The sequence below is a fragment of the Chelonoidis abingdonii genome, chromosome 3 (assembly GCF_003597395.2).
Source record: "Chelonoidis abingdonii isolate Lonesome George chromosome 3, CheloAbing_2.0, whole genome shotgun sequence".
Taxonomy (NCBI): domain Eukaryota; kingdom Metazoa; phylum Chordata; order Testudines; family Testudinidae; genus Chelonoidis; species Chelonoidis abingdonii.
In genome coordinates this window covers 117,312,640-117,337,197 of record NC_133771.1, presented here as the reverse complement: position 1 = coordinate 117,337,197, position 24,558 = coordinate 117,312,640, and the positions used below count along the sequence as shown (strand labels likewise).

At 42.4% G+C, this 24,558-nt stretch overlaps 1 protein-coding gene across 1 annotated transcript in view; it reads right to left on the bottom strand.

Annotated features, from left to right (window-relative positions):
• UST (uronyl 2-sulfotransferase) overlaps positions 1–24,558 on the bottom strand; it is a 294,956-nt gene that overhangs the window by 166,683 nt on the left and 103,715 nt on the right. Inside the window, exon 2 of the mRNA XM_075064040.1 lies at positions 21,886–21,929. Within this exon, the coding sequence (XP_074920141.1) occupies positions 21,886–21,929 (44 nt within the window). The remainder of the gene's footprint in view (positions 1–21,885; positions 21,930–24,558) is intronic.

Below are 24,558 nucleotides of genomic sequence, written 5' to 3'. Positions count from 1 at the left end.
CCATCTCTGGAGATATTTAAGAGTACGTTAGATAAATGTCTATCAGGGATGGTCTAGACAGTATTTGGTCCTGCCATGAGGGCAGGGGACTGGACTCTATGACCTCTCGAGGTCCCTTCCAGTCCTAGAGTCTATGAGTCAAAAGGCAGGAGATGGAGGCAGCACTAGTGGAGGAACAAACCCAAGAAGAATTCTCTGGGTACCTCAATGGAAACAAGGAAACTAGACGATATTTGGACATTTATATTGTGGTGGTGTTGATTTAGTTGCACTTTACAAGACAGTGACTGTAGTTACAGTACAGACTGACTCTTGTTACAGGTACCTAAGTCCTTGTAGCCAAACACATTAATACCTGAATAATTTTAATACAGTAAGTGCTGGGTCTTGCACAACTGCCAAAACTTACCAGCCAAGGCACAAATTTACTAGCCCTCATAACATAAATGGTAACAAATATCATCAAGTTCAACCTTACAACCGCACACCACAAGGGCCTAATACCATATAGTATATGGGAAAACAACCCTCTTTGGTGGCTCCATTTCTTTACTGATGTTCTAGAAGTTGATGATGGGAATTTGCTTCTTTTTTCTGAGAACTCTGCTAAGCTCAAAAGAAGGGGTGAGGTAGGGGGTCACACAGGGCTCTATATTCACGAGGTCACAGAGGAAGAAAGTGAGACACTTGTAATGGCTATGCCAACAATATGTTGACGACTTTCTGTGTCATATCAGGTCTTGCCAGTACAATCTCTCTACTTTCTTGGTGTGTGATTGAAACAGGTCATGAATTAAGGTGATTTAGCTAAAGAATTAAGGAGATGGCAAGGGCTGCATCAGCTATCTCTTCTTCAAGTTAGTTTGCAACCTAGGGGGTTGTTTTGGACCCTCATCTGCATCTGGAATTCCAGAGAGAAGCTGTGGCTCAAAGTGGTGTTCTTTTCCAACTTGCACTTAGCAAGGCATTCATATACCTCTGTTATGCTGGAAGGAGTTAAAGGCTTCCATCAGGCATTTCTTTGATCTATAGCCAACCAGAAACCTTGTTAAAGCTGATGGGTGCGGTAGCAACCCTTCATTCAGGCTAAATGGAAGGAGCAATTAAGTTCTTTATGATGTACGATAGCTGGATATAATGGAAGCCACTGTCCAAGGTACTAGGCTGCATACAAGGCCAAGAAGCTTAGTTACATGGACTGAGTAGTTTTCCTGGGGGCTGAACACAAATGCAGGGTCTGGGAGATTAATTTGTTGCAGCTGTATGTGTGTGACAGCAACCAAAAAGTCAAGTGAATGACAACAAACAGTGCGAGAAGCAGTGGTGAGTGTGGCCCTTGGAGGGAGCAGAGACAGTTCCTTGTGGCACAGAACTGGCTGGAAAGGCAGGTTGGAAATTGTGAGCAAGGAACTGCCTCCTGTTTGTTCAGAGTTGGTAAATAAATAAAATTACACCAGAGAAATGAGAGACTCATTTAATCCATTTCTCTTTCCACTGGAAACAAACTTGCAAGTCCCCAAATATTGGGAAATGACTCAGGCCAAAAAGGTGCAACGCTTCTCTCTGAAAGGTGGACTTCAAAAACTGAATATCTCAAAAACGCTTTGATCACAAAGCCCCCTTAAACTAATCTTAAGCAATTTGAAAGCATCAAAACCAAAGAAAGCTTAAGATACAGATACAGTTTAGTAGTGAATGTAACTGAAATATATGAAACTCCAAAAGGCTAAAATTAAAACATGGAAGTCTGCTTAAGCACCGTTTCCTTCTCCCTGTCTTGAACCTCATAGATCCAGTGCATCAGGTGCCATCTTACTCAGTTTCAGGAATAGAAAGTGTAACTGCAGGTTGTAAAGAGTGACAAAGAGTCCTGTGGCACCTTATAGACGAACGGAAGTATTGGACCGTAAGCTTTTGTGGGTGAATACCCACTTCATATTCGCCCATGGTGACGAAGTGGGAATTCACCCATGAAAGCTTATGCTCCAATACTTCTGTTCATCTATAAGGTGCCACAGGAATCTTTGTCACTTTTTACAGATCCAGACTAAGGCCTTGGCTACACTGCCGCTTTACAGCGCTGCAACTTTCTCGCTCAGGGGTGTGAAAAAAAAACCCTGAGAGCAGCAAGTTACAGTGCTGCAAAGTGCCAGTGTAAACAGCGCTACAGCGCTGGGAGCGCAGCTCCCAGCACTGCAAGCTAATCCCCACGAGGAGGTGGAGTACCTGCAGCACTGGGAGAGCTCTCTCCCAGCACTGGTGCTGTGATCACACTTGCACTTCAAAGCGCTGCTGCGGGAGCGCTCCCGCAGCAGCGCTTTGGAGTTTCGAGTGTAGCCAAGCCCTAATATGGCTACCCCTCTGATACCTGCAGGTTGCAGTGACACTGGAACAAAACACATACTTCTGAAACTAATCAACTCTAAAATAGACTAGACAAGATCCTCTGGCGGGGGGCGGGGGGTGATTGAAAATATACCTGAAACCAGAATAACAGAGCTAGCTAGCTAACCTGCAGAGCTGCACAGACTGCATGGAACATTGAAAATAAAGCACAAAAACAACCAGACCAGATTCTTCTGTTTCCTTTTCATTAAGCGGCTGGGGCTCAATCAAAAAATAAACTACTTTTTCAAATCAGCTTTTCAGATTTTTGTTACTACTGGCAGCTAAAGCATTTGGCAGGACAAGTAAAACAAGTAAAATCTTGTAGAGTTCCACTACCCCTAAGTACTGAGATAAATGAAAAAAGAGAAATATAGAGGACAAATAATACTAGGATACTAGATGCAGCTAAGCTCAAGGTTTCAGAGTTTTAAGCTTACTAAAAATTGTTTAAAAAGCAAACTACACACTGTATAGTTTCTGTAAGGTGCCTGCAGCATCTCAAGAAACAAACAAATCCATGCACACACCACCAGAGTTTTGGGAATTCTGCCTCAAAACAAGTGGTCTGACCATATAGCCTAATCCAGACCCTGTTGAAGTCAATGGAAAGATTCCTATTGACCTTAGATCAGATCCTCATAAAGGATACTATGTGAAGTGTTCGTCTGTACCAGGGGCCTCTAAGAGTTACAATAATACTAATAATACATCATAATAAACAATATTAATGAATTAGACAAGGATTTTTACAGATTTTCACAGGCAGTTCTCAATGTCCTGCTGTACTCTAACACATTTTACCTTGTTCCTTTGACATCTTATGTATGACTGATAATGAAATATGTGATTACATATTGTAGTTACTAAGGCCCTAAAATTAAGACTTATTACTGCCCCCCTTCAGGCCAACCTGGTGACCCTCCAAGGGCACCCACTCTAGACTCCTGTCTTCTCAGCTGTTACTTCTCTTGGGCAGAACTCATTTCTCCTTCCCTCCTGATCACAGTTTTTTCCAGGCTGCAAAGTTCACTGCCTACATTGTGATACATTCGGCCACTGTCTGTGCTTTTATGAACAGCTGCTTGCTGATGAATATTGCCAACATGTTGTCTGACTGTACTTGTGTCATAAACAGATAGCTAAGGGTTAATGTCTCTTTCACCTGGAAAGGGTTAACAAACCACACCTGACCAGAGGACCAATCAGGAAACAAGACACTTTCAACTCTGGGTGGAGGGAAGTTTTTGGGTGTGGGTCCTTTGTTCTGGGGCTGTTGTCTCTCTGGGCTCTGAGGGTGATCACACTATCTCCAGGCTCTCTGATCTTCTGTTTCCAATTTGTAAGTACAGGTAGAAAGACAATATAGGGTTTTACATTGTTTTTCTGTATTTGCAAGTGTGTAGTTTGCTGGAAATATTTTAATTGTATTTTTTCTGAATAAGGCTGTTTATTCATTTTTTATAAGCTAACAGACCCTGTAATATTTCATTTTTGATTTAAGAGACATTTTTTATTCTTTTTTTCTTTTTATTAAAGCTTCTTTTTAGACTGTTTGATTTTTCCTAGTAAGTCAGGGATTGAGTCGTACTGGCCTTCTGGGGAAGGGGGGGAAGGTTTACTTTCCTGTGTTAATCCAGGGGATTGGGTCTTGGGGTCCCCAGGAAGCGTTTTTGGGCGACAGGTTTATCAAACACTCAGAGTTTTGATTTGGTGGCAGCATATCAGATCTAAGCTGGTAATTAAGCTTAGAGTTTCATGCAGGTACCCAATTTGGACGCTAGGTTCAGATTTGGGAATTATACCTTATGACAACTTGAACACGCTTTGCTTTTATGTATGGAATAACATTTGTAAGCTCTGTGGAGGGCTTTGAGTTCCAAACATTTTGTATGCATTTTGGATCTGTAGAGTCCATGTGTCTTGCGCTGTTGCTCGCCAGAGGGGTCCCTATCTCACCAGATGGTGTCTATGATCAGTATTCTTTCAGTGGCGGTAAGTGAATATGCTGCCAACCTTTCTGTCACCCTTTTCCTGAAATTATCAGGCAGAGAAGGGAGGCCTGTGTATAGCCTCTGGGTATAATGATGAGGTAATGATGAGGTATAATGATGAGGACCTGTTCTGTAGCTTTTTTTCCCCACCAGGTGGGCCCTTAAGATTCTAGATGGTGGGATAAGGGTGTGTGATTGTTGTAGAGCCCTAGAGTGCCAGTGTGATGCTGTCTGCACAGAGAAATGGCCGAACCCTGTCTCGGGCGAACTGATGGCCTGGGCCGCTCTCCTGCAAGGTGCCACTGAAGGTGTTGGAGAACAAAGAGATCAGGTGGCCTCCTAATGCCGAAAGAGACAAAGGCCAGAGGGTAGTGTGTCAGTTTTTGTTGCAGACTCTGGGAAGCACATGGTGTGGAAGGGGATGCTGGGATGCTTTGGAACTACTCCATACAAAGCCAGTCAGGACTCTGGGGGAGCCTCCTCTCTCTGAGCATACTGTCTCCAGGGCAAGAAGCTTACACCTTCCTGGGTCTGACTTCTCGGAGCATTCAGCATGCTCTTCCACGCTGTGCGCTTTCCGCAGCGAGTGTGCCCAGGCAGGTCCTGGGGCAACCAGAGGTTCCTGCACCCCAACTCTGCAGTCAGACGTGACTCTCAGCTAGCCGGTAAAACAGAAGGTTTATTAGATGACAGGATCACAGCCTAGAACAAAGCTTGTAGGTACAGAAAACAGGACCCCTTATTCAGATCCATCTTGGAGGGTGGGGAGCCTAGACCCAAGTTCTGGGCCTCTCCCCATTTCCCCAGCCAGCTCCAAACTGACACTCCCTCCTCTAGCCTTTGTCTCTCTTCTGGAACTCTTCTGATCTCTTCGTCCCCAGCACCTTCAGTTGGCATCTTGCAGGGAAAACTGAGGCACCCACACACTATTCAGAGAAAACATTAAGAACATTCCCACTTTGTCACAGCAAGTGCAACAAAACATAATACCGTATATTGAAGCAGGCAAGAGCTGCTTCTGACTTTCCACTTTTAATTGACCCTTGTAATCTTGCGGTGCTGACACATTGTAGCTTCATTTTATTTCGGCTTTCAGGGCGAGAGTGGGGGGGGCACCACCAAAAATTATACAAACCTGCCGCCTATGACTGTCTCTGTTTAGGAAACATATGGTCTTGTGCCAAGCTTAGAGGAAGGAAAGTCAGAGTCTTGAACGCAATGTTATATGTGTGCAGACAGCTACGTGGGTTAAGAAAGCGAGACAGGAATGGACTGCTGTCTGTGGACTAGCCAGAAGCTGTGTGATTAGTACCTTCACGGACAGGAATCTGTCTTTTGGTAATATGCTCTGGCTGTGATAGAGTTCAGTGTTGCTCCAATAAATTCCATCATCTATGTGAGTACTAAGATGAATCTCTTTGTTTACACAGATTCCCAGCAATAGTAGTAGCTTAGGTATGGCTGTTGTCGCTGATAGGAAGATCTTATCAAGAGGACCAATCAATAGCTAGTCAACGAGGTAGAGAAAGATCAAAATTCCCTTGCAGCAGAGGTGAGCGGCCACTGACACACCACAGACATCATCTCTGGTCTGCAGCAAGGCTGAAGGGAAGTACCTTGTACTGACATTGATTCAGATTTACAGTTAATATGAGAAATTGCCTGTGTGCTTGGTGGACCCCTTATGAAGACAGGCATCTCTCATAGCAAGAGTTGTGAATCAATCTTCTTTGTTCACTGAGGGAATTATTGCTGATGCTTTACCGTTCTGCAACACATTGCTTGGATGTAGACCGGGGTGGACAAACTACGACCTGCTAGCCAATTTTATCCCCCCTTTGAGCTCCTGCTGGGGAGCAGGATCTGGGGCTTGCCATCCCACGCTCTAGCCAGTGAGCAGGGTTGGGAGGCGCTCCACGCAGCTCCCAGAATCAGCAGAATGTCCCCCTGCTGGCTCCTACATGTAGGGGCAACGAGGGGGCTCCGCACACTGCCCCCATCCCAAGTGCTGCCCCTGCAGCTCCCATTGGCTGGGAACTGTGGCCAATCAGAGCTGCAGGGGCAGCACCTGATCGTGCCTCTGCATAAAAGCTGGAGGGGGGGACATGCCGCTACTTCTGGGAGCCACTTGAGATAAGCGCTGCCTGGAGCCTGCACCCCGAACCCGTCCCAGTCCCCAACCCCCTGCCTCAGCCCTGATCCCCCTTTCACCCTCTGAACCCTCGATCCCAGCCTGGAGCAGCCTCCTGCACCCCAAACACCTGCCCCACCCCAGAGCCCTCACCCCCCTCCTGCACCTCAACCCCCTGCCCCAGCCCAAATCCCCCTCCTGTCCTCCAAACTCCTTGCTCCCAGCCTGGAGCACAACCCTAAAGCCCAAATCCCTCATCCCCAGCCCTACCCCAGATGGAGCCATCACCCCTACTCCCACACTCCAACCCCCTCCTTCACCCTGAGCTCATTTCTGGCCCCACTCTGAAGCCCACACCCCCAGCCAGAGCCCCTCTTGCACCCCAACTCCAATTTCGTGAGTATTCATGGCTTCCTATACAATTTCTATACCCAGATGTGGCCCTCAGGCCAAAAAGTTTGCCCACTCCTGATGTAGACTGAGTTGTCAGATCTAGGATGGGTCTCTATACTCCCTTTGTTTGAATACTGTCATTTTTCTTGGCATTGAGGAAGTATGGGTTCTATGGCTCCCAGACAGAGAAGTGAGGTTATTTCCCTGAATGAGCATTTCCTAGCAAGAGTGGTCCCTGATGGGGGACAGGAACTTTATCAGGAATCCTATATGACCAATGTCAAGGACCCATCTGTCAGATATTATGTCCCTCCACTTGTTGCAGAAATGGATTAGATGGCCCCCAAATTGAGTACTGGCAGATGAACTTGGCAGTAGACTTGGTTTGCAGCTCTCAGCAATACACTCTGTATTATTTCCTTGCAGACACTTGGGTTTGGAATGTAGAAGCAGAGGAGCAGTCTGTCTAGTTCGCTGAAACCTTTCATGCTTCCTGGGAGGCTTGCAGATTCTGTGGTAGAAGAAAGGGAAGGAAGCAGGTCTTTGCCTGTATGGTTGTGGTCTATCGAACTTTCTCTTGGGTGCTGGTATATAAATCATGATTGAATGGAAAGGTACCCAAGAATCCTTTAGACAGTGCAGGGATTCATCCATTTTCACACTAAAGAGATTGTTCCCTTCAAAGGGGGCAATTGCCCAGGGGCCTGGACAATTTAAAAGGGCCCGAGTCCTGCGTTGCCACCTCTGTCGCAGAAGCGGTGGCGGGAGCCCCAGACCCTTTTAAAATCACCCAGGGAGGCCACAGGGCTCCTAGGCATAGGCAGTGAGTGGGTGCTGAGGCACCCACCAGCGGGCCCCTCCTCCCAGCCCCAGCAGCAGACCCTGCCAATCAGTTCTTCTCCATCCTCCACAGTGCCTCCCGCCTGCTGCCGTCAGGTGTTTTGTGGCATGCTGGAGGTGCTGGGGAGGAGGAGGAGGAGCGGGGACTGGGAAGAGGTGGGGCGGGCCTGGGCAAAACATGGCCCAGATGCCGGAAGTGGAAGGGGTGGAACCAGCCCCTTCCAGCCACTGAGATGCTGCTCTGCAGCCCTGCACGGCTGCCACCTGAGAGAGCCTGGCTGGGAAGGTGACATCCACTCCCTGTCCGGGCTTGGGTGCCAGGGTCCCCAGAAGTTGAACCAGGCAGGGAGCAAAAGCCACCTCCTCCCCAGCCAGGCTCTCTCTCTCTCTGCTGGGCAGTGCTGCAGAGCAGCAACCGGGAGGGGCCGGCGTTAAAAGTGGCTCCCTCCTACTCCCTGCCTGGGCACCTGCCCACCAGGGAGAACAGCAGAATGTGCAGGGGGAGGTGGATGAGGCGGCGCAGTGGGAGGACAAAGCGCTCCCTCCTCCCCCACAGGTAACGTGGGGTGGGGAGAGTGTGGTAGCTCTGGGCTGGGCACGGAGGGGGGATGACACATGACCTGGCCTTTAGATTGTGAACCTCCACTATGGGGAGGCACCAGTTGTATATGGGGCACCCCCAGGGGAGTGGGTGGAACAGCGGTGGGAAGAGATGGGGTGGGAGTGGGGCATTGGGGGAAGGGACCTAGGTTGGAGCAAGGAGTGAAGCACCCCTGGGAAATCTGGAAGTCGGGCCTATGCTCCTAGTTATGTGCGGGGAGGTACCAGTGGCAGCGAAGACAGCCAGGCAGGCACGTGGAAACCCTGGCCATGCCAGAAGAGCGTGCCCAGCAGCGCAGCCGGCACCTCACTGGGCACCAGTGAGGGCCCATTGACTGTTTTGCCCGGAATTGCTGTCAGCAGGCCTAACTCTACCATGGACTTGACCTCTCTTGGGAACCCAGAGGACTGCAGTGGCCACTGAATAGGAGGCTGTATCAGCTGCATCGAGTGCTGTCTGCAATGATGATCTCGCCATCAGCTTTCCTTCTTTGATGGGCACTTCAAACTGTCCTCTAAATTCTTGTGGGATTTTATCCAAGAATTCTGTGAATTTATTGTAGTTCACAAAATTGTATTTGGCCATTAGTGGCTTACAATCTTCTGTTCTGAACTGCAGGCTGGTGGAAAAGACTTTTCAATTGGAAAAAAAGTCCAAACATTTAGCCTCTTAATCAGAAGTGGTAGATCTTATCTAGTCTCTGCTTCTCTCCGGTGCTGCCTGGACCACCAGTGCATTTGGCATTGAGTGAGTACATAAAAATTCTAGCTGCTTGGCAAAATATTATTTCTCCATTCTCTTGCAGGTAGGAGCAAATATGGCCGGAATGTGCCAGACCACCCCTGGTGGTTTCATGATGGCCTCATTAATAGGCAAGGCTATTTTGCTGGCTCCCAAATTCTGTAACATGTCTAAGAGTTCAGTGGAGAAGAAGGGGACTTCTTGCACTTCCTCTAATGTGATTTGGAGCTTTTCTGCCACCCTTTTTAGTAATTCCTGTAATCATCAGGCAGAGAAGGTGAGGCACATGTAATTGCCTCATCTGGGTATGACAACAAGCACCCTGACAGGTCAGTGGTTCAAGAACTTCCTCCAGTTCCTCCTCCTCCTCCTGTTGTCTCGTGAGGAGGTTTTACTTCCTCTGTGCAAGGAGAGGCATGTTGCAAGTGCTTTCTGGAGCATATCAATTTGATTCAACAGATGTATGCCAGTAGGGCCAGTGGAAGGAGTCAAATGGGGGTGGGGTACCAATGTTCCAGTGGAGCATAAACTGCTTGCTGAGATCTCGATGGACCCCATGAGACTCTGGACACCCTTTCCGGACTGAGGGTTGGCACATCGATGAGGAAGGTGACATTCCTTCATCAATGTCTGAGTCCTCAGATGAAAAGGTGGGATTGTGTTCCATTGGTGGTCCCAATAGTACCGGATGCTTAGTATTTCTGCTAAGAGAAGATATCGGAGGGTGAGTTTCTGCACAGACCGACAGTACCTTCGGTTTAGTGAGACCTTGACTGGTAAAAGGTCTAGGGGAAGGACGCTCCTGGATAGCATTTCTCTAGAGACGATAGGCCCCAAAAGGATGGGTGACTCAGGATACTGCATGACAAGGATGTCTTGTTAAGTGATGTATTTATCCTCTAATGAAGGGGGAGAGGGGGTTCCTCTCTGGCTACACTGTCACAGACAGCTTAGAAATAGGTCTTAGTGCTGAGGACGCCTTAGTAAAACATCCTGGTACTGTAGGATCCAGAAGCAGACAATGCTTTTTCCTTCAACTGTGTCTTGGATGGTATCAGTTTCGCAGCAGACTTGCTTTCTGGAGCTGAGATTTTGGTACCAGGCACTGAAAATAGCTGTTGTGATACTGCGAAGCAAAGTCCCAGTAGATTTATAAGAGAATTCAGACGGATGGAATTTTATCCCTCCTCTTGTGAGCGTATTTTCCCCATGTTTTTATTTGGAGGGGAGGGGGAGGAGGAGGAGTTACTCCAGTGTGTGTGTGCACGCGGGGGGGCCTTTCGGGCCCAGATCAGATGGAAGTCTCACTGCTTTGTCGACGAGGAACCTCCACAATCAGTACTTATGTGCCTCATGGGCTCTTGAGGGAAAAGACTGGCAAATTGATCCCTTGACAGGAACGCTGCAGAGGCAACAGCTGTGGTCCCTGCTGACCAGGAACGATTGGTGAAAAGAGGCACAATTTTTAAAGCCTGGGTTCTGGGGCATAATCATCTTGAAGAGTATGGATGCGGGGGAGAATACCCCTAAATCTAACTATGATAAATAACTATTAAAACTAACTAAGCAAACTGACTTAATTTACATATAAATCCATGAAGTAAGCAAGTGCTGAAGACAGGAGGCTATGCTGCCACTTATGCTCTTAGTCTGAACTGCGCAGGCATGGATCAATGGACTCTTCTAGCAAAAATCTTCCTGGGTCAGATGCATGAAGCAAATGCACACTCCCAATGGAATACAGATAGGGACCCTCACTCAAGAACTCAGCATCATCACCATCAAGGCTCTGCACAACTCTGACCATTCACATGACATCTCTAGTTTTTATTCTTCATCACACTTTACAGTATGGCCAAGCCAAAAGTTCAAAAGAAGTCAGGCCACAAAGAATCAGGAATTTAAGAATAAGATTTTCTTTAAATAATATTTTTGAGGTTTTTATTTATCTTTTGGTTTCTGAGCCTTTAGCGTACATTCATTTTTTGTTTTCAAGTTTTTCTCTGCAACCATAAGGGCTAGAAACTTTACATGAAAATCTCAGCTGGTATTTAATAATCACTTAATTCCAGCAGCTGAGGCTGTAAGAACAATACCAAACAACATGAAACTGGTGACAAAAATCACAAGAGTTGGCAACATTCACCTTACACTTTGCTAATGCAGCTCATGTTCCTACTCCCACAAGTGGCCCTGAAGCTTTTTTTCATGCTACCCCTATGCCACAAACATCCTCCAGGATAAATGATTCTCTACAAAGTTAAGTTTATACAGAATGGGCCTCAATTAGCTTTAGCGTCCTCTGACATTTGGATAATCAAGGTGGTTCTGCTTCATTGTATTTTTTTGTTTTTACATGTCATTTTGTGAAGTTATGTATTACTGATGCTGTTGAATCTGATACTGTAATTTAATCCCTCACTGGATAGTAATACATTGTTATATTTTATTACTATTGATGGATGATTTAAGAATAAGCAGCAGAGGAAAAAGTGACATACTGGGGAGGTCTGCAACAGCAAAAAATAATCTGAAAAACACATTTCCACAATGTTTGAATATGTGCAAGACATCTTAGCAGGTGAATGGGAATAGACTGAATATATCATGTACGAGTTGCATGTTAAGGTTCATTGATGTACAGAGCTGTCAAGCTTTAACAATGAAGATGTGATATTTTGGATAATTATTTAGATAGAGTATGCAATGTAACAAAGAAAGCTTAAATGTTTCATAACAGCCTTTGATAATGTAATGATACTCCTGTATGAAACACAATATGCCATTGGAGAGTTTAATGTATTACTTGTTACATACAAAGTCTTCCAGGCATGGACCATCTCTAACTATATATTTGCACAGTGGGGACACAATCCAGATTGGGTCTGTTCATACTATCAGAACACAAATAATAAATATGAAGTATTTTGAGCAAAAACAGAAAAATATTTAATAAGCATCTGTGAAAGATTTCACATCAGAAATCAAATTGTCTACATTAGGGGCTACTGATGTTCTCATGCACAGAAACTAAGTGCCCATTTGCAAAATTCTCCTATGGATAAGCCTCTTTATTTCAAAGGCAGTAATTTCTCAGAGTTAGTAAAGAAGAGTTAACTATTGTTCGAGTCTCCTGAGGTATGTCAGTATATGCATTATTGTCCAAAGATTTATCTACTGATGGCAGTGGTCTGGTTTTAATTTAGAAGTCTTTTTGTACTTTCCCTCACTTCTATCATTCAATTACCCATACAGTGATATTCTGTATTGCGTGTTAATCAGGATGCATGCAGAAAAGGGACAATCCTTCATCTTCACTATTTCAGGGAAGAACAGAATAAAATATTTTCTAGTCTAGAAGACTATCTACAAAAAAACCAACAACAAACAAAATAAATAAAAGCGCAACTAACAGAACACGGTTCTCCAGTACTCAATTCAGACTTTCAGACTACCCACACTACAGTTCATCCAGGTTCACTTATTTATCTTTGGATAAAATGGTAGATTGACAGACATATGGCTGTACCTGAGTGACTATAAAAATGAGCTTGTGAGATTTCTCCCCACCAGTGCCAAGTATTACAGTACTCTATCTTTCAACAGATAAAATTACCATAGGATTCTGTCTCATTTATATATAGGGGTGCAATATCATCCAGAATTATGAGTTTTTCTTGAAATACTGTAATTTATGGGTAACAAAAAGATAATTTAAGAGACTCTTGTACAAGTGTATGTAAATAGCACAAAATATCCAGAATCATAGTTTCTGAGATTTCAGCAATTAATTCAGATATTTTAAGTCAAAACCTTTTGGGAGGATTCAGATTACAAATCAACTTTTGCACCCTTTTTCTAACATACAGCACTTTCAGCTATTCAATCTACTATTTATCAAACCTCACAAGCTAATTTTTACAGTCTCCTAGGTGCACACGAGTACTTTAAAATGTGAAGGATGGTTTTGTTTTAAGGCACTGGATTGAAATTCAGGAGATCTGGTTTCGGTTTCAGGCTGTTAACAGTCTCTCTGAACAACCTTGGGCAAGCCACTATGTTTCAGTTCTCCATCGATAACAGTGGGATTATAATACTTTCTCACATTACGGGGTGTTGCGAGGATAACTCCATTAACGTTTGCAAGACACTCAGACACTATCAGGATGGGCATCATGTAAGGACATAGATAGATAGTAATATAAATATCAGCTGCTTGACAACACAATGCCCAGACTCTGTAGCTACCATATTAAATATTCAAGTGTCAATGAGGATCATCTCTTAATTTGGGCATGCAAATATGACTATGTAACACCAATATTTCACACTCCATTAGAGTTACCCATTCAGTTCAATTAAAGATAATTTAATCCATTAATACAGCATTTGTATTTCTGCCTTTGTTGCATGGACTCTGTTTTAATTCTTCTGGTTTAATATGTTAAAGTGATATTCACTGTATTTGCTTTTTTAGTAGCCAGAGTCAAGTAAACATCACTGTGAGTTATTTACATATTACAATGTTTCTAAATGTTGACAAGCTCCATTTTTGAAAACTTCCACAATGTATTTTGCTTTCATAAGCACCTCTCTGTACAAAGAGGCACCACATTGTTATCTCTGAAATAAAAAAAGCCAACAAAAATAGCAAAAGGAAAAGAATTTCTTGCTGCGGCTTTCTTTTTTTATTGGTTGTTTCTCCATGTTTAGCCTAGACTTCCGCACACAGTAGGATCATTTGCTTTTAATAATATGCACTACTTGTTTTGGAATTGGATTGCTCTGTTTAGCTATTCTATCAAAACACACATCTGCTACTATTCTTGCTTTTAAAATGCTTGATAAACAAGTACGTGGAAGAGATTTATCTTTACACCTGGCACTTTACCAGTAACAAATTTATCACTCAGACTGAATAGCAGTATAATGGCAAAAAATGTTTCTTAAAACAACAAACACCACACACAACCCTCCAGTAAGGACATTGCTCATACAAAACCCCCAGAAATAACTCTCCAAAACACCACAATTGTAGCTGTAAACTACATTTGGTTAAGTGGCTGTTCAGGGAGTCAGGGGAAAAAACCCACAGGCAGCTCTCTTTTGGCAAAAAGGATAGTCTGTACACAACATTTTAGCTGTCAAAAATTAGAGTTTAAACATGAAATAAGTGCAAGATACTACAATAAATGGGGAGCCAGACCAAAAACTAACAGGTAAAGCGAAGATAAAGTACATGGGACTTAAAAAAAAAAAAAAATCTAGGGTGCTACTATTCACACACACACACACACACACAGGCTGAAATGAAAAGGAAAATATTTACCTAAAATGATGACATGATCATTTAGACAGGCTGCCTTAAAGAAAATTCTGCTTGACAACTAGAGAAGACAATGGACTTATACAGTGAACAATTTTAATTAAGACTTAACTGTAGCCCTGTCTGTGGCCAAAAGCAGTAAAAATAATACCGCCCGTATCTGTTAGCACAACTGTACCATGTGGCTAGCAGTGGGTGAGACCTAGGATAATGGTACCAAGACAGGGATGGATCACTTGAGGATTAACTGCTCTGTTCATTCCCTCTGCGGCACCTGGCATTGGCCGTTGTCGGAAGGCAGGATACTGGACTAGACGGACCTTTGGTCTAAGCCAGTACAGAAGCTCCCTGACTTACGCAAGCATTCCGTTACCAAACGCCTTGCGTAAGTTGAATTTTGCATAAGTCGGGAAAGTATCTCCGACAATTACACACACACACGCAAACTTATGGAACTTACGGAACTTTTTCCATAAATCCAGATTTCCGTAAATCGGGTTTGTGTAACCCAGGGAGCATCTGTATGCCCATTCTTATGTAAGACATCTGTATTTCTTTAGTAACTGTCTCCACAGCCCCAATATCTTGTAATTGCTTCAACTCAGTTACTGTACTAGTAAAATTCGTTCAGATTCAGCTTGTGTATTGGTATGTGCTTTGCTTGTTCTCCTCTTGACCTAATCCTGACCCACACTCATTTCTGTATTCACTTTATGCTTTGAAATGCTGTCACACAAGTGCTAAGCACAGGGCTTTGCTGATACCTGAGCAGCTGCCCATAACATCAGATCCATGACAAGGATCCCATGGGAAGTTTGTCCAAAAAGAGACCCACTTCAATAGATTTTATCTGTCATCAAGCGCCTGCAGCACAGCTTCTTTATTCACCTATATATCAGCTGCAGAAGCTAAGGACTGTATCCTGCAGCTCTTATCCAGTGCTTATACAGGCAAAGCTCTCATTAACCTCAATGGTAGATTTGCTAGAGTAAGGACTGCAATATTTGTCCCCAAGTGTCAGTTTTCACCTCCTCAATAGTACTGGGGAAAAACGCACACTAGAGCTGAGAAAACAGTCAGTTCAAGGACTGGAATAAAATACTTTTTACTTTTGTTTTTGTTTACTGAACAATCACACATGGAACACATTAATTTATTTTTATCTATTACTGTCACTAATTTGCACTAACTGCACGGAATTCTTTTTTTTTTTTTACATTTCATCCATAGATACTACTTGGGCTCCATTTTACATGGGAAAGATAAATAAAAGTTTACTCCAGAACATAATTTTTTTCTGTAATTACACCTGCCTGAAAACTTGAAGCAATCTGAGAGAAATCTAGGAATTCTAGGGACTATAGTTGAAGGGTTAATTTTTACTGTTAAAGTAGTAGGATCCACTTCTTGGTTTTGGCTGAAACTGTGCTCAAAGGATCCAAAGATGGTGAAGACGAGTTGGCTGGCTGTATGTCATCTTTATACCTTGTGATCCTGGGGCCAACAAGAGGATGGTTCAGTCCCCAAGAGCAATTTAGAGCAGCATTAAGGCTGCTTTAAGTTATGATTAGCTGCAACAGCACCAAGGGTCTATTCTGACACCTGGGGATGGCTGGAATGCTGCATGGCTCTGTCCAAGTCTTTTACACTGAGGACGGAGAGGCAGGATAGCATAGGCTAGCTACACCAGCTGTGTGTCACTGGAGGATTCCTCTGTGTCCAGTAAATTCTTAGCTGGCCATTTAAGCCAACTTTAAAATCTGCTTTTTGCTCTTTCTGCCATCAGTATACTCCAAAGGGAGAATCACAACACCAGAGCAACAGCGTCTTAGTAGGTGCAGCAGTGAGCACAGCTCACTTTCTTTGCTTATGTTTTGGAAAGCTGCTGCTACTGACCCATCTTGAAGTACAACTGAGAGCTGCCCTCATCTACTAAAATCTATGAGCCACACACTGGGTATTTCTCATTCCAAAAACTTGCCCTTTTCTGAAAGTGCTATTTTCAATTCTTCACATGGGGAAAAAAAAATCAGTACTATTTCAAAATATTCTTATTTGGTACCTAGCCATGTTGAATGCCAAAATATAAGAAGGTTCTCTGCACAACCTCTAAATTGATTGCAAATTAGGGCACGGTTACTTTTCACTATCATAAATTAAGGACTGTGGTTATTAGCCATTATTTACATCAGTCCTGGGCAGCTGATCATTGTTCATTAGTTAAAATGCACACACACTTCTAATTTGTAAGGGGCTTTTTAAGCAGATGTATAAAACTAGAATCAACTTGATTCTAAAACTTATTTTAAATCTCCAAAATCCCGTTTTCATGTTTTTGTTTCATTTAGAGCACACTGTAATTCTCACTGATTAATATCACAGATGTTATGAAAACATCCCCATAGTAGCACCCAGTAGATTGATCACAGATGAATTAAACAAGTCAAAAATACAGCTTCAGGATAAGTGAATTCCGGGATTGCATGTGACAGCCAAGGGCTTCTACAACTATGCGTTATGCACATTAAAAAAATATGTGCATGCTGACAGGTATAATAAAATAAGAAGCCCTGTTAAAAAAATTTTTATACTGATATTATTTTAAAACAATGGATTTAAGGGCCAAATCCTATCTACCAATTTATGTACGTCATTCCCCTTGGAATCATCCATCTATCACTACCTAATTTACAATTTCAACAGCCTAATATTTAGCTTTAGATAAAAACACAGAAGCTGCCTGAATGAGAATCAGAGTGCATATAGTTTCTTGCCTCAAGTAGATGGCAGTAGCTAATGCTTCAAAGGAGGGTAAATAGCACACACACCTACCTAATCAGGCAATGCTACAAAATCAATAGAACTTATGGATCTAAGGGAACAATCTGGCCCTAAACAAATACTATGAAGTATCTGCATAATATCGAAATGTCAGCTTTGCTAATGTTTAGACAAACAGGAGTGACAAGAAAAATAAGTGAGGTCTACAAATGTGCTGCTGCTCGGACAATCAAGATGTTTATATCCCAACCTATGCCCTTCCAAAGGTTTTTAAAGAGGCAGTTAGGCAAGTGCTTCAAAATGTAAGATAATTAGCACTTACATAAGACTACACTCTATTGCCCTGCTGTACTGTTTTTTAAACACCCAGAACTAAGGCTGGTTGGACAAAATGCCCAGAACTTTTATTAATTGCACAAGCACTCAATTCAAATCGGAGCACGTTCAGGCTGCTCAAAACATCTAGTTCACATTGGGCAGCCCAAAGACTAAGCATGACAACATCAACAGGACACAGATTTGATTTTATGAGTGCCACAGATATTAGTGAAGCATGGGACACACTTCAGACTACACTATTTGCCATCAGAAGTTTGAAACTTTATCTGCCAGCTGGAAGAGGAGTGAAATAAAGGAAAAAAAGGACAGACACCACACTGTACTAAGTCAATATACTAAAGATAGTAAGGCACTGGTACGCTCTGAAAGCAATTGCAGATGAGCCCGCACCCTTTAAGACAAGAGAACTAAGGTAAATTTTTCAGACTGTACTACGAAATTGTCTGGCATGGATAAATCGGAACTGCTGCTACTGTGCATTATGTCACATATCCCCCAGCCCTTTTCTTGTGTAATGCAAAACTCCTGAAATAAGAGGAATAAAATGCTAAATTTGGCATGCAGATCAGAAAAAAGTTTTCAAGGTTCAAAAAAATCTTATCTTAATCTAGGTTACAGTCCTTTCCTTATTAGCCTGGAAAGTCATTTCTGAGTGCTAAATCAAACATGAAAAATATGGGTCTGGAATAAGCATTGCTTTTACTCTTTCAGGCACAGAGTACTTTATACTGGAGACCAGCTCTAAAGCAATTCTTTAGGCCAGAGGTTCTCAAACTGTGGTCCATGGACCACCACTGGTCTGCAAGCTCCATTCAAGCAGCAAGCAGATAGTTCCCTCTAAGGTGTGCACCTTGGCAGCCGCACCTGAGAGAACGAAGGGCCACCCACCTAATTAGTGGAACCGCGCAGGTGTGGCTCCACTAATTAGGTGCCTGGACCCTGGAGAAGATGCACATGTAAGGTGAGGTGGTGGCCTTCGGAGGCATAGGGGGTAACTGGGAGGATACAGTGGGGTGAGAAGAGGGGGTGGGGCAATTTGGGACACGCAGGGAGAGACAGCCCTCCTTCCCAGCTCCATCTTGGGAGGCTACTACAGTAGGGGAGAGAGGGAGACACATTCCCTCCTTCCCAGCCCCAACCCGGGGTTTTCCAAGGCAGGGGTGGGAGGGCACAAACATCGCATTAGAAAGGTAAGACTAGTGATATTAAAATTTGAGTCGTGTGCTTTTATTTGCAGAAAAAAAAAAAAACTTTTTTTTTTTTTTTTAAATATAGTGCTTTTATCCAAAGCACTTTTATCCAAAGTGTTTTACAATAGTTAGCTAACAGTACAAACAACATTTGGAAAGTTCATTAAGTGGTCCGCCGAGACCCTCAGCAGGAAACTACAATTTTTCAAGACAAAAAACAGTATTTAGCTTTTTCTTTTTACCCAAACACTTATAAGTGGAAAGTTTACTTAAGTTTATTTTATTATCTCTGCTAGGACTATAATGATCTACCTTCATAACTATTCATGCAGGAAACTCATAAGGATACTTGTGTTCTTCAGGTGCAATTAGATAAAAAATATAGTATAGGGGTTGGGAGAGGGAGTGTGATGTTTAAAAAGGAATTTTTGTTGTATTTTGAGAGATTAAGGATAAAATTTTCACAAGCACCTAAGTTATTTAGAACCAGATTTTTACAGGTTTTTGGGTGCTCAAAGATGCAGATAGGTGCCTAGTGAAATTTTCAAAAGCCCCTAAGTACCTAATTGCCACTGAAGTGAATTCACCTGGCAAAGCTTCATATTAAAACATATCCACAGCCAAAGCCAATCTGCTATTTATAAAATGCCAGTATATCATGTGATTTCTCCCCACCTCTTTCCTTTTTTTATTACCTCTGTTGCAAGTAAGAGAAAAATGAGAAATAACTTGGGAAAGGAAATCTTTTAAAAATGTTTATCTTGTCATTGCATATCATTTGCACAGTACATACATAACCTTGCAAAGGTTTATATTACCAGGATATAAACACATCACCATATTACACTATGCCTAGGAAAATAAAATTAACACAGTAAAAATTAATAGCGTGGCAGGATTACTCCTTCCTTTCTAAGAAAACTCACTGTATTTATTTATAGAGCAGCAAAAACAATGTCATTATAATGGTCTTATTATGGGTCTTTTCAGGAAAGTCTCAGAGCTAAGGTAACATCAAATTAGGTTTCAGAGAACCATATACATTAATGGCTAGCTTGTACCTGGATGCACAGAAAGCCTGTCACCACTTTTCCTCTTGCAGAGGCCAGACACAATCTTTGTCCTTGCATTCTTGAAATGCTCAGAAAGTCGTGCCCGCAACTCAATAGGTGATAAAGAGCACAGCAGTGCTGCACAGTTCACCGGCCAGAGAAGTTGGACCGGCATGCTACACTTAACTAATTCCGTGCAGAAGTGTACTTGACACCTCCACCACATGCATTCCTAGAAACATTATGCTTACACAATGGTTCTGGCAGTTGCTGCCAGCATGCAGGCCATTTTCTCATCCCTCATCAATGAAGGCAGTGATTTGGGGGCTGGCTTACAGATTTTTTGTACAGCTATAATTACATTGAGTTAGAAAATGATACAGTTAAAGAGGTAAAATTGCCTAGTGTGGACACAGTTAATCCAGAATTAAGGGTGCATCTGTCAGTTTGGTTTAGTCCCATATATGCAGAGTCACAATCTAATGCTAAAATACAATAATATTATTTATGTCTCGTGTATTCCATATTATAATTTACTAGTTGATAAAAAACACCTAATTTTAAATTTTCTTTATGTTATAATCTACCAATTTGCCACCTACCACTCTTCTACTATCTGACACTAGCAGCAAATACTGAGGCCTGGTCTACACTAATGCGTTAGGCCAACGTAAGGCAGCTTACCTTGACCTAATTATGTTAGCGTACATACTACAGCCTTGCTCCCGTCTATATGAGTTCCCTACTACACTGACATTATAAGTCCACCTCCACGAGAGGCATAGGGCTTATATTGGTGTCGTTAGGGTGACACAGTGCCCCTGCGGACACTGCGTTACTTACACCTATTGGCTGTCATTGTCAATTTCACAGCTCTAAAGAAAGCTGTCTCCTGGTTCCTCAGCCAGGCTGCCACCCAGGTTCCCCAAAGGGAGCCATGCTCCACTCCAGGATCCTGGCTCCCCACTGTGACCAGGCTGTTGCCTAGACTCTCAGTTCCCTTCCAGGAACGGGGCATCTGCACTGGGCTTCTCAGCACCGCCCACCAGAGAGGGGACAGCTGCACTAGGCTTCTCCACTCCCCACTGGGAACGGGGCAACCACCCGGGCTTTCAGCTCCCTGTTCCCAACTGAGAGCATAGCTGCACCTGTGGGGAAACTCAGTGCCCGCACTCCGGTCAGCTGCAATGTTCGGAGCCAAGCCCAGCTCCCAGTGAGGAGCAGGGAACTAAGAGGCCTGGTGCAGCTGCCCTGATCCCAGTGGGGGGCTACATGTGCCTGTCACTCTTAAGTCAGTGGAAGTGCTCCTGGTGAGGATGCATACCACCTACTGAAGAAGGGCAGTGTGGATATGACCATGCAGTGGCTGTAAGTCAATCTAAATGTAGGTCAACTTAAGTTTACAGTGAAGACACTTAGTCTCATTTAAAGATCATAAAATATTAATGTCCTCAGCATAAGCCAGTGCTGCATTCTTAATATTTACTCTCAGGGGTTTTTTTTGGCTTTTTTGTTTTGTTTTTTAAACACAAACCCCAATTTCACTTAGTTCATGTATTCTGCGTTTGTTTTTTTAAGGTTTTAGAAGTACTATACCTGTTGAAATACTTGCTGTTAAAAAAGGAAACTAAGAGGAAGAGATTTAGTGTGAGGAGTTAGAAACAATAGTTTAGCCCTGTTAGGCTGTTGCATTTGTAAGCGAATATTTCATAAGAACAATGACAACTGTAACAAATTGATGACACTTCCTAAAGTGACCAAGTGATAATATTGTTCCAGAATAGAGGACCACTGAGCATTCTATTGTATGTATTAACATGACAAACTGCATCATGTTGGCACCAGGAAGGAACAGGTCTGAAATCCCGTTCCCACTGACTTCAATGAACCCGTTTTACCCAAGTTAAACGTATTTTTGTGCAAGCTATCTACAAAAGCCTGAGAGAGGAAAATGCTTTCTAAAAAAAGGGGGGCAAGAGGGCCAAACTGAGCTTTCAGCTACACCAACGTGAAACTCAGTGGAGTTACTCCACATTTACTAGGGAGGAACAGAGTACAATTTGGCCCAAATATTTAATAGGAAAGCAACTGGAAAGGATGGAAGGAGCTCACCTTGCGTGTGGGTAGTCCATGGTCATCCAAGTAAGTGGAATTTCCTGGGGGGGGGGGAAGAAACAAAAATAAAAATGATGCAATGTAATTTCAAAGCCACAAAAATAACTTAGTGCTATCTTATGAGAATTAGCCTCTCTCCCAATTTTTCTGTTTTGCCACAGGAACCAAGTCAAACAAAAACTCTCTCGCTACATTTTTTTTTTCTTTCTTTTTTTTTTAAACCTGGGGTGATTCGGCTCATCCACATTTTTGACAGCCAGTTACATAAATGTTAGTGTTTTAGTACAAAACTAAGTGGTCCAGGTGTCTGAAATGGGACAATGATGACATCTTTAATTATTCACACTATTAAAAATACAGTGTACATGTATAAGGACAGAGTTGTAAATTATAATTCACGAATCTCAGTAGACAATTTAAGTTGACGAACATGGTGTGAGACTTTCTGCATTTTCCTATACTGGATTCCCTCCCACTGACCTGTGATTTATTTTCTGTCTCAGAAGATTCAGAAAGTATGAATAAACAACACTATTATATCTGCCATCCCAACTTGCTCTCCTTCCTTGGGCCAAAGAAAAAGCCTGTGATTCTCAAGTGCTTTCCTGTAGGTTCGTCCAATATACAACACTCACAACTTCAGGATTTTTTCTATTTTACACACACACACACACACACACACACACACACACACACACTCACTCTTTCTTCCTTAACTCTCACTCTGTTCCCCATATCAAACAGAACCTTTCCGAATATACCCATCAGAGGGCAAAAGGCTCTCAGCAGTTCTGGCAGTTTCCATCAGACCGATGGCTGCATTCAAATATCTTGTCATCTGAGTCATCTCCAAGCCCAAGATAATAAGAAAATCCCTTTGTTCCTATACCACTAGACTAGGTGGTATGAGGATAAAATTCATTAATGTTTATGAGGCACTAAGATACCACAATGATGGGGTCCACACAAGTACCGCGAGAGAAAAAGTTCCTTACAAATGAGATCCACTGATAAGTCAGTCTCTAGATCCCTGGATTGTTCAGTGCTGCAGCGGCAACACACCATGTCTTTGGGAGGAAGCAGTGCCTCGTGTAGCTCGCAATGAAATGCTCTGGAGTCAAGAAAAACTATAATCTAAGGTTCAACATCATGTAAAACCTACTCCAAATCCAAAGATGATGGTTTTTTTTTTCACAATTTCCTTGGTCTGGCATGAGAGTCCACAGATGCAGAAGCCTCAACATTTTTTATTTCAATGAATTGGCTCTAAAGAACAGACATTTTTCAATTCAGGTCTCCCTCATATGTCCTTAAAGCAAAATCAAAAGCTCATCTTCTTACTATTCTAATATAATAGTACCTTCTCGTTGTGGGACTAATTAATTGCCAATTGTTATTTTCTGGTTCAGAACTTTCTCACTTCACACCTAATATTGCACTCCACTGCTAAGATTCTGATTACCTGAAAAGTAATTCAATTCACAGATAATTGAAAGGAGTCCTATATGGTCCTTTGATAAAATGGTTCTATAGGCAAAGCCTCTGATAAAACATGTTCAGACAAAAAAAATATTGCTACACAGAGTTTGTCAAAGCCAAGACATTATGCTAATACCATTCTTTCCAGCACTAGCCATATACTATGTTTCCCTATGATCCGACTGTCTGTACACATCAATTTTCCTTAACAATGAAGAGTTTGTATGGAGTAGCTAAATGTGTCCAGCAACCCACCCCGTAATGAATGAAGCCAAGAGAATGACGTTATTGATGCAAAAATGGCTTTTAATACTTTTCTTGAAAATAAGAGTAAGTTGTCTTTCTTGTTCTGTGTTATGCACAGACCTTTATTAGGCAATGCAGAAAATTTTGAAATAAACACATTAAAATTTGTACATAATATCTGAAAAGTAGCAACTCACTAAAAAGTATTAGATTTGTAATGGGCCTTTTTGAAAATATTACATCTTATTGAAAAAAAGGTACGTTTAAGTCTATCTATGCACATTCACACTCATACACACCACTGTAGTTATTCTAGGCATTTGAGTTTACCAAAATTAAAAGAACATTAATTATAGTTTTAGCAAACAGCTGTCATGGTTAATTTTGCTGGGAAAAAAAAGGATCTGAATTACTGCTGTTTTCTTTGCCTCAAGTTTCTAAGCAGATCAGTACATTCATACTACATACAATAGTTTATAGTATATTCCTTATAAAAGACTGAACTCAAAAGTACGAGCTAATTAGTGCCTTAAAAGGAAAAAATCTTTTTGAAATGTACATTACAATTGAATATGGTCAAATTATCAACATCTCACCTTTCTACACCACCTTTTTCTGTATGTTGCATTTTCCACACTTTGTTTTCTTGAAACCAATCTTTCAGTGTTTGAGCAACTAGAATTATCTTCATATCTGGCTTGGCATAGGTATTTCATCTGCTTGATTTCTGTTTTTAAACCAAATTTCAATTTTAGCAGCCTGATTTGGTTGCTACTACACACATTTAAAAGTAATAAGTCAAATTCTGAGTGGATGTAAACAGATTCATTTACCATGTAAGTCTCTGGACAAAATTCAACAGTGAAACGTGGTGATATAAACTTGTGATGAGATAGATATAAGTGGTGAAAGTTTAAATAGGATTGATTTGGAATCCAATGACTT